Genomic DNA, 11101 nt, shown 5'->3' with positions numbered 1-11101 from the left:
ATAATAAAATAACAATGATATATATTTTTTAAAACACCAATAACAATAAATAATTTTTAAAATACATAAATAAACAACCTAGCTCCAAAACAACGATGTTTTGATCAGAATTGAATCGTTTTTTTGTTAAAAGATAAACGATTTGAATTTTTTATTATTTTTTTTTAGCTTTTTTTTTTTTTTTAGTTCTACAAACTAATGACGTCATTTACAACAGTGACATCACAATTATAACAATACGCAAATATATTATTACGCCCAAACCAGGTAAATGAGAAACTGCATTATACGGCTTTGCTATTTAAAGTATTTTCAGATGAAACAACTTTATAAAACAAAACAAAACAAATATATATATATATATATATACTAAGTAATACATATGAAATAAATTGTATGTTAGTACTTTACAGCGTTGAACGTTATGAAACATTGTAGAAAATTATGAAACAATAATTAAGTTTTCTTATTTTATCTATCTACAATAGTAATTTCAATATATAATACTTGATAATGGTAACGTGAACAAATAAAGAAGGAACCCCCCCCCCCAAAAAAAAAAACCCCAAAAAAAAACCACACACACAAAACCCCCCACCAACCCCAAAATAAGAACCCAATGTTTTAAAATATTGTTGTATGGTACAAGTTGAAAAATACCGGCTGCGTTACGTAGGACTACGCGACCTTCTTGGCTACTGTCCCAGTTAACGGGAAAGCGCTGACCAATGGCGAGCAGGGTGAATAGGCCACATCTCTTTGTTTTGGTCAGCTGATTCATGCCGTTCGTTATAACGATCAATACTTTCACAAGCCATGACTGATCTACTCAAGGGAAACGGCAATATGATCAACGACGAATGCACCGTTATGGAAACAAGCCTTTTACGCACGGGCGAAAAGACGGACGTGCACCTAGAAATGGACAGCGCCCAGCATTGTGGTAATAACGTAAAGACAAAGGATGCTGCTCCTAATTCTGATATGGTGGGATCCGTTTTGACAGTGCATGGCGTTTCCTACGAAGTGGACGTCAGAATCAGATGCTGTGGAAGAAAAACACGCAAGAAAATCTTAAAAGATATTCAGTAAGTCGATAATAATGTTAATTGTATAGGGATAATTATCTCTTTGTCTCGAACGAATTTATTATAAAGGCCGTTAAAAGGGCGAGTTTTAATTTTAGATTAGCTTGCACGTAAAACTGCTAGAAAAGCTTTCTACTCGACCGTGTATGCAAGGCGCACATCAAGTTAATAATATTTTGAACCACGCACTTTGTACGTCTATTCTGACGTGCAGACATCTTTATTTTATGTTTATGTTACCGCAGTGACTGTCTGTCGCATCAAAATATGAGCGGAATTTACATTTAGATCAGTCGGTAGAGCGTTCGCCTGAGGTGCATGGATCGTAGGATCGAACCTCTTCAGTGGACCAATAAATTTTTTTTCCTGCCCCAAGCAGTGTCCCACCATTGGTATATCATAGTACGTGGTATGTTCTGTCCTGTCTGTGGAAAAATGCATATACAAAATCCATTGCTACTGATTGGAAAAGCATAACAGATTTCCTCTGAGGGAAAGAAATATTTTATTTAATGATGCACTCAACACATTTTATTGACGGTTATATGGCGTCAGACATGGTTACGGACCACACAGATATTGAGAGAGGAAACCTGCTGTCGCCACTTCATGGGCTACTTTTTTCGATTAGCAGCAAGGGATCTTTTATATGCACCATTCCACAGACAGGGTAGTACATACCACGGCCTTTGATATACCAGAAATAGCCCAATAGGCCACTGACTGGATCAATCCTAGACCTGGCATTAGGCAAGTGCTTTACCACTAGCCGGCCCGGCTACATTCCACCCCTTTGTCTGAAGACCGGGTCAGAATTATCCAATGTTTTAATTTACATCCATTAGCCAATGGTTAATTAATCAGTAAGTCTGGTGCTGTCATTAAAACAAAGAAACAAACACAACAAAATACACTGTGTAATCATTGAAATCAAAGCTCAGGCCATAAATGGGTGTTCCCAAAATAAGTACATGCTCAAAATAAGCAAGCCCAAATTAAGTATATAATCATGTTGACTTAGAATATTTCACCTCAAAACAAATGGAATGTCAAGCTGTAATTAGATTAAAATAACTTGAAATGCATTTCTGAATATGTACAACTCTTTACCAGCTATTATTAACATTACTGCACTAAAAAGACCTTGGTATGTTCAGAACAGACAAAAAACACTGCTGTGCCTAAATTAGTGAGATCTAAAGCCTGTCAGGATGGGACACCACACATATAACTGGTCTCAGTGGCGTCATGACATTGACATGGTTAAGCCACTGGACAACAGGCTGATAGGTACAGGGTTTGTAGCCTCGTAACGGCTCCATGGGCTCAATGGGTAGGTGTAAGGCCACTATACCCGCTTCTTTCTCACTAACCACAAACCAACTAACAACTAACCCACTGTCCTGGACAGACAGCCCAGATAGCTGAGGTGTGTGCCCAGGACAGCGTGCTTGAACCTTAATTGGATATAAGCCCGAAAGTAAGTTGAAATAAAATTAAATAAGGTGTATCCAAGGGAGGGGACCAGGGTTCCTGTCTCCCCCCTAAAAATATTCAAGTGCCCCTTTTTCCCCCGCTTATTATTATGATTGTTTTCATTGGAACGGAAATGTTTTATTTTACAACACACTCAACACATTTTATTTACGGTTATATGGCGTCAGAGATATGATTAAGTACCACACAGATATTGAGAGAGGTAACCCACTGTCGCCAATTCATGGGCCCCTCGTTTTGATTAGCAGCAAGGGATCTTTTATATGCACCATCCCACACAGGATAGTACATACCACGGCCTTTGTTACACTAGTTATGGAGCACTGGCTGAAACGATAAATAGCCCAATGGGTTCACCGACGGGGATCGATCCCAGACCGATCGCGCATCAAGTGAACGCTTTACCACTGGGCTGCGTCCTGCCCCTGTTTTTTTTATTGGAATCAGGGCTTTTAGATTATAGTAGCCCCACTCCTGTGGCTAGTAATATTCAACGTTGGACAAGTAAATAACTACAATTGCCATGCCCGATGGCTAGTGAAAAAAGAAGAAGAGTCAAATGTTGCAGTCAAGTCTATTTTGTAAATATGAATGTACTGACCCCACTCCAACCCCTAATGGTAGCTCTATCTCCCTCTTTAGGTGACATATCTGATTATTACTATTATTTAGTAAAATTGTATTAACTTAAAGTAAAGTAGGGATAGTGCATTTTTAATCATGGCTAGTACATTTTTTAAAATTACTGATCCCATGGCTTGAGGAAATAAAAATAAATTCTAGAAGCCCTGGGAATACCATTTTGACGAGTTGGCTCATGTGCCCTTTTCTCTCTAGTCCCCTCGCAAATTATTTCATGGATCTAATCCTGTCGGCTATTCATCGATATGTTTAATTCTAAAGGTGATACAACTGGTGTAACAAAGACCGTGGTATGTACTATCCTGTCTGTGGGATGGTGCATATAAAAGATCCCTTGCTGCTAATCGAAAAGAGTAGCCCATGAAGTGGCCATAGCAGGTTTCCTTTTTCAGTATCTGTGTGGTTCTTAACCATATGTCTGATGCCATATACCCATAAATAAAATGTGTTGAGTGCGTCGTTAAATAAAACATTTCCTTCCTTCTAAAGGTGACTAAATTACAAATACATTTACATACATCTACAGTGAAACCCCTCTAAACTGGACACCCTTGGTACCAAGACAAATGTCTGGTATTAATTAGGGATTCGGTTTAGAGAGGTGAAGTTCTATACTGATTTTTAAAAAGGGACTCGGTAAAACGTCCGGTTTTGAGGGAATTCTGGTCTTGAGAGATTTCAATGTAATTTGTTTTTAATTTTTCAGCGGAATCTTGAAGCCAGGCATGAATGCTATTCTTGGACCGACTGGCGGTGGAAAAACATCGTAAGAGACTAATTACAGTTACACTATATGTACATGTATACCATAATATTATATAGAAATCAGGGCCCAATTTCACAAGATATCGTAAGCCTAGTTTTGCATGTAAATGTAGATCTACGACTAAACCACAATTCTGATCACTGTTATAGTACAACAAATATAGTTAAAAATACACATATTTCATTTTCTTTTGTTCTTAGAATGCTCCAATTTTTCTTAATGATGTAATTTTCTTCATGAAATAGATGCCAAACATGTGTAAATGTATGCCCGGTATAACTACTAGTCGCATACATAAACTTAAGGTGTTTTGTGAAATTGCCCCCTGATCTTAACATTTATGGGGAGCTTTCACTCCTCTAACACTACATATAGTTGAAGGAGAGTAGTTTTTAGTTCCCCATAGCATGCAAATTTATATGACACAGGTGTAGGAAGGTTCCAAAAAGTGTGTGGGTGTGGGGGGAACACGCACACACACACACACACACATATATATAAATACGGTACATGTAAAAATATATAAAGGCCATGGCTGCTGTCCCCACCACTTTCTATGCCAGTGTATGGTATACCGAGAACCGCCAATCGGTTATATGTGAATTATTATTATTATAATTAAAAGTACCATATATCAGTAATGACAGTGAAAATCAGTTTATGTTTTTAAATACATTTGAACCACCAATGTAACACCGATCCATAGTTCAAGTGTTTTAGGGTAAACATAGTAATATCTTAATTGGGTCCCCATAATCACTCCCCTCAGTTTTTTTTCACAACAACAGGGCACAATATTTCATGAGAACCAATGTTCAGTTTGCATGTCAGTTACGCAACTTTAAAATCACAAGAACCACCAATCGGTTACATGGTGAACAATTATATTCTAAAATTAAAAGTACCATATATCAGTAATGAAAGTGAAAATCAGTTTATTTTTTTATAATACATTTGAAACAGCAATGTAACACAGAACCATAGTTCAAGTGTTTTAGGATTAGGTAGGCTTAACTCATCGGTTATGAGAACTATATTCACATAACCAAACAATCGGTTACCTAGGTAAAACTCACATGAACTGACTTCTGGTTACCTAAGATTTTGAAATATTGTCCCCTGCAACAAGGTTTGATGAATACGAATAGCAATCTAAAGTAATTAAAATTTAAATTGTACAAAGTTGTATTCTATTAATTTTCATATTTGCGCATTAATGTTTTTATATATTTTTACATACATGTATAAATATACTTTATCGCCCCTGAGAATAGGAATAATAATAGGATGGCTTTAAATGATAAAATTCATATGAAGGATATTGAATTAATTTATGTTGTTGTGGCAACAAACTCGGGGAAAGACTCTTTTAACATTAGTCTATTTTCTTTTCAGCCTGCTTGACATCCTGGCGGGACGGAAAGATCCATCGGGTATCTCTGGCCAAGTCCTGATTGATGGGACGTTGCCGCCATCCAACTTCAAGTGTATGGTCGGGTATGTTGTTCAGGTAATTCACAGAACGAAAGAAACCGTACAGGGCTAGCTCTGTCACTCGCCAAATTCGCCAATCTTCATTTGGCGAAATAATTTCATGAAATACGTGATATTTTATTAGAAAATAACTGGGTTTCTGCATTTTTTGAAATTTTATATCTAATTTGGCAAAATTTTCTGCTGACCCAGAGCTAGCTGTGAAACGTTTTATTTAGCAACACACTCGATACATTTTTACCTATGGCAACCCTTGTAATTAAGAAGATGTCCACAGCAAAAAACAAGCAGAGGAAAACAAATCAAATATATTCATTTCAACTTACTTTTGTGCTTAAAACGTCCAATTTAGGTTCAAGCACGCCGTCCTGAGCACACACCTCAGCTATCGGAGTGAGTTTTAACGACTCGGTGGGTAGGTGTAAGACCAATACACCCTCTTCTCTCTCACTAACAACTAACAACTAACCATCTGTCCTGGAGAGACGGCCCAGATAGCTGAGATGTGCACCCAGGGCAGCATGCTTGAACCTTAATCGGATATAAGCACGGAAATAATTTAAAAAAAATCATACTTCATATTGATACTAAGAATAATGTTGTATCCAAAACGATCTCTGACTGCTTATCGATAATAAGAGAAATGTTGTATCTGAAACGGGTTTCTTCTCTATTGCTGTGAAGCCAATGTAACATTTGCATTTTTATCACACACTTAATAGCAGAGAACATTTTGTTTTTGAAATCTTGATTCAATTCTTTTATTGTATGTAAGGCCATAAGCCCATATATACAAGAACTCGTATATTGATATATTTTGATATAAATCTTAATTAGCGATGTTTCTAGTCCACTGAAAAGTGATTAGCAATTACTGTTTAATGTTTTAAAATTATTTAATGGTCTCTGAAACTGAGTAGTCCTACTGTGTGAATAGAACTATCATTCTCACAATTTTCTGAAAATTAACCTGTATTTTAAATAATCAGATGTCAATCCGATTTGTTAAAGGGACATTCCTGAGTTTGCTGCATTGTAAGATGTTTCCGACTAATAAAATATTTCTACGATTAAACTTACCCGATTTGTTAAATGTTGCAAATTTCTATTATACTTCAGGATGATGTCATCATGGGAACCCTGTCTGTGAGGGAAAACCTTCATTTTTCCGCCGCTCTCCGACTCCCGGAGAACGTATCGATGAAGGAGAGAATCACCAGAGTTGAGCTGGTCATACAGGAACTGTCACTCACAGAATGTGCCGACACTCGGGTGAGACACAGTAGTTTTCTCATTCCAGGTAGAAAGAAAGAAAGAAATGTTTTATTTAACGACGCACCCAACACACTGTATTTACGGTTATATGACGTCAGACATATAGTTAAGAACCACACAGATATTGAAAGAGGAAACCTGCTGTCGCCACTTCATGGGCTACTCTTTTTGATTTGTAGCAAGGGATCTTTTATATGTACCATCCCACAGACAGATTAGTACATACCATGGCCTTTGATATACCAATCGTGGTTCACTGGCTGGAGCGAGAAATAGTGCAATGGGCCGACTGACGGGGATTGATCCCTAACTGACCAAGCATCAAGCGAGTACTGTACCACTGGACTACACCTCGCCTCTTATCAGAAAAGAAACCTTCAACGTCACATAAGCTAAATGGTGCATACTCGTGTAAACTGCTGTTCTCCTTCACCACCTTCGTACATAAAACACAACAACAGTTAATTGGCATACTGTGCGGAGCAACATCCGAGATGCATACACATCAGGTGCCTGTGACACATTATAATGGGCCGTCTCCATCACGAACACTCATGGTTTACACAAAACCCTGTAGATAGCATTCCTCCACACAGTATCATCACTGCCCATCTCATGCATACTCTCACAGGTTGCCATGCAGCTCCATCAAAATCTATAAATACAAAAATATAATCTTTATTATTGAATAGACACTTTAACAAGTGTGAAACACGTGCACTGCAAACTGATATGGTATAAATGTGTGGGTAGTTTTTGGCATGCTTCCATCATCAAAGAACTGTTCAAGCATGCCTGTCATGGGCACAGCATCTGACTTCTCCAGAGAGTTCTGTCCATAACAGGAGTATAAATGCATTTGACAGCTCCTTGCATAGTACACATAAAACACCCTCTACTGGCCATATGGCATATTACCATTCTTTAGACCGGCCTCAGTGGTGTCGTGGTTAGGCCATCGGTCAACAGGCTGGTAGGTACTGGGTTCGGATCCCAGTCGAGGCATGGGATTTTTAATCCAGATACCGACTCCAAACCGTGAGTGCTCCGCAAGGCTCAATGGGTAGGTGTAAACCACTTGCACCGACCAGTGATCCATAACTGGTTCAACAAAGGCCATGGTTTGTGCTATCCTGCCTATGGGAAGCGCAAATAAAAGATCCCTTGCTGCTAATCGGAAAGAGTAGCCCATGTAGTGGCGACAGTGGGTTTCCTCTCAAAATCTGTGTGTTCTGATGCCATATAACCGTAAAAAAAATGTGTTGAGTGCGCTGTTAAATAAAACATTTCTTTCTTTTTTCTTTTTATTACCATTCTTTAATGTACTTCGATCAAGGAGAAAATAATCACGTTCTAATTCATTCCTCAAACAAAACAAACAGTATCAGGCTTCCCAGGGCTAGGTCTGGGTGAGCAGACGCCAAATTGTTAAAAGTACAAAAATGGCAAAACCCAGTTATTTTTTTACAAAATATCAATTATTACTAGGGCTTCTAGATTATGGTATCCCCACTCCCATGGCTAGTGATATTCAATGTTGGGCTAGTAAATAACTACTATTGCCATGCCCGATGGCTAGTGAAAAAAAAAAAAAGGTCAAGTGTTGCAGTTAAGTCGATTGTGTTTTTAAGCTCAATCTCTCTCTTTAGGTGACATATCCGATTATTACTATTATTTAGTAAAATTGTATTAACTTAAAGTAAAGTAGGGTGTGTGAATTTTTAATCGTGGCTGAAATTTTTTTTAAATCATTGATCCCATAGCTAGTGAAGTTTATAATAATTCTAGAAGACTTGTCATTACATGAATTGTTTTTTGCCAGTTTAAAATAAAATCCCCCAACTGTTTTTAAAATTCACAAGTTGCAAATTTAATGAGTGGCACAATATGCACAAACCTATTTATCATTTAAGTAAAATTTACTGAATGCAAGTAGCTGAATAATCAGTCAGTTAAAGCCGCACACCCTAGTTCCATCCAGCGAAAATAAATTATAATTTGGTTAATCTACAAACCTGTAACACACTTAGATCACATTTTTATCAAATGGAGTGAAAAAGCAGGTTTTATATCGATAAATACCATGGGAATCCCCATGTCCCAATTGCTTGAAATAATTTTGAAAGTTAGTATTCTGATGACCGTTAGATGTCGCTCGAAGCACAACAATGCCTACGTCACGACAAATTTCACAGAGTGTGCACAGACTTGGGGTGCGTTCTTTTCACCTCTCCTGGACATGTTCCAACTGTTCTGTCCTGGTTGTATCCCCTCTCCAGATATCGTAAGCAAAATTATCGGTTTTAAGGGTTTGTAACATTTTGTATTCAGACACTTACTTGTCTGAACTTTATTGTTACTGAAAATGTTCATGAACTGTGAAGAAAAATCTCACAAATGAACAACAAGCAAACGACAACAAATCGGATGTTGATTGTGCGAACCGTGCACGAGAAAACAAACCGAACCAAAATGATAACGGTCACGTGGTATACCAATGTCTGTGACGTTTATACAGGAAGATTTGCTCTAAAAATAGATTGGACCTCGCTTGCTTAACGGTTTTTTCTCGAGTGCACGCCTGTTGTTAAGAAATACAAAAAATGCATTTCGTGGTTTTACAAACATCAGGATTACAAGGATTACCAAAAAGTACTTCAGGTGAATGGAAATGTGTATTCTAAATAATAAAATGTAAGTAAAGTGCAATTTTATTTGTGAAAAATGGGTTTAATAGCGAAAAACAACGCCGTAATGGTTAACAACTAGCCGTAACTAGGGCGTGTCCCTTTAAAAAAATCCTGGTTAGGCAAACAAAATAAAAGGTGATACAGTTTGTTGGCAAATCTCCTTTTGAGGTTATACAAATTTTGAATCTGTACATGGAACTGAAAAACTTACTTTTGTTTCTAGGTTGGGACAGATTATAGCCGTGGTATATCTGGTGGAGAAAGAAAGAGAACGAACATTGGAATGGAGCTGATTATTTCTCCCCCAGTTCTCTTCCTCGATGAGCCAACAACCGGACTCGATGCAAGCACGGCCAGTTCTGTCATGCTTCTCTTAAAGAGGTAATACTCCCCCTTCCTTAAAAAAAAATATTATCCAGACAATCAGAAAATTTGGTTGATTAGTTTTTGCATTTTTTTGAAAATTGAATTACCCAATTGTTTGTGAACATATTAGACTTGTTTTCTCTTGCTGAACATTTGCAAGTGTTTAACTGTACATCAGCTGTAAGTTCAGTCAACCGCTTGTCACTAACATTCGCTAGACTGATTTTTACACTACACAGTAAACCGAATTACCACTTTGAGAACCAATCAAATAGTTTGCGAATGTTAGTGAAATGTTCACTGGCGGAACTTAAGGCAGTTCTTTACATCTGAAGTATGCTAGTATGCCCAGAAAGACCATAATTTCATCTCATAAGCATTTTCTATCGTCCACCAAAAAATGTGGTTATAGTGAGCCTTCCGCTGGTTGCTTTAAAAGAAGCTGTTTTAACTACAGTTGGCCCCAGTGTTTGAATAACATTACACTGATTCAGTGATTGTTTAGTGTGTGTTATTCCAAACTTCATTTTATTAATATCTTCAAGCTTTACTGAAGATTCTTTTCTATGAAACATAAATCACTTGCTTGAAGCTTGTGAGGTGAGTGAATCACTCACCTGAAATTTTCAAACATGAAGTACTGGTACATGTTTCTGATGTACCGTAATAGGGCGTACTGATTGTTATTTTATTTTACCCATTTGTGAAATATTAATTGTTGTGTTGATACAGGTTAAAATATAAACAACACTTTCCTGTTTCAGACTGTCTGTGAAAGGCCGCACCATTGTGTTTTCCATCCACCAGCCACGGTTTTCTATCTACCGTCTCTTTGACAACATGATCCTACTTTCTAAAGGAGAAGTCATCTATCAGGGTTTACCTGCAGAGGCTTTGGACTTCTTCTCATCAATAGGTTTGTCTGATGTTGCAGTAAACTCTGATATTACAGAGTGATTGTTATTGTTTTAGACTAGTTTTTATCGTCAGTCAGGGCCAGCTCTGCCACTCGCCAAATACGCCAATTGTGAATTTTAAGAACAATTTGCAAATTTTATTTTAATTTGGCGAGAAAAAAGTCTGTGATAATTAATATTTTGTTGGGAAATAGCTTTAGGTTTCTGTTTTTGAGATAATTTGGTGAAATTTTCTGATCACCCAGAGCTAGTGCTCTCAGACTGTGTAAGCTCTTGGGGGAACCCAGTTAACGTGACAGGATTTAACACCGGGGGAACAGGTCTCGAACTTAACGAGTCCGTTCACAGGACTCGAGTACCCATACA

The 11101-nt window shown here is 37.6% G+C and overlaps 1 protein-coding gene across 1 annotated transcript in view; it reads left to right on the top strand.

The window, feature by feature from the left end:
- Positions 1–263: 263 nt before the first annotated feature.
- LOC121380253 (broad substrate specificity ATP-binding cassette transporter ABCG2-like) overlaps positions 264–11101 on the top strand; it is a 32115-nt gene continuing 21277 nt past the window's right edge. Inside the window, exons 1-6 of the mRNA XM_041509091.1 lie at positions 264–1088; positions 3934–3993; positions 5389–5503; positions 6607–6759; positions 9676–9833; positions 10583–10734. Of these exons, the coding sequence (XP_041365025.1) occupies positions 817–1088; positions 3934–3993; positions 5389–5503; positions 6607–6759; positions 9676–9833; positions 10583–10734 (910 nt within the window). The 5' untranslated portion in view covers positions 264–816. The remainder of the gene's footprint in view (positions 1089–3933; positions 3994–5388; positions 5504–6606; positions 6760–9675; positions 9834–10582; positions 10735–11101) is intronic.

The sequence above is a fragment of the Gigantopelta aegis genome, chromosome 8 (genome assembly GCF_016097555.1).
Source record: "Gigantopelta aegis isolate Gae_Host chromosome 8, Gae_host_genome, whole genome shotgun sequence".
Classification (NCBI taxonomy): domain Eukaryota; kingdom Metazoa; phylum Mollusca; class Gastropoda; order Neomphalida; family Peltospiridae; genus Gigantopelta; species Gigantopelta aegis.
Note: the sequence above shows the minus strand (reverse complement) of the source record. Positions and strands in the feature narration are given on the sequence as shown.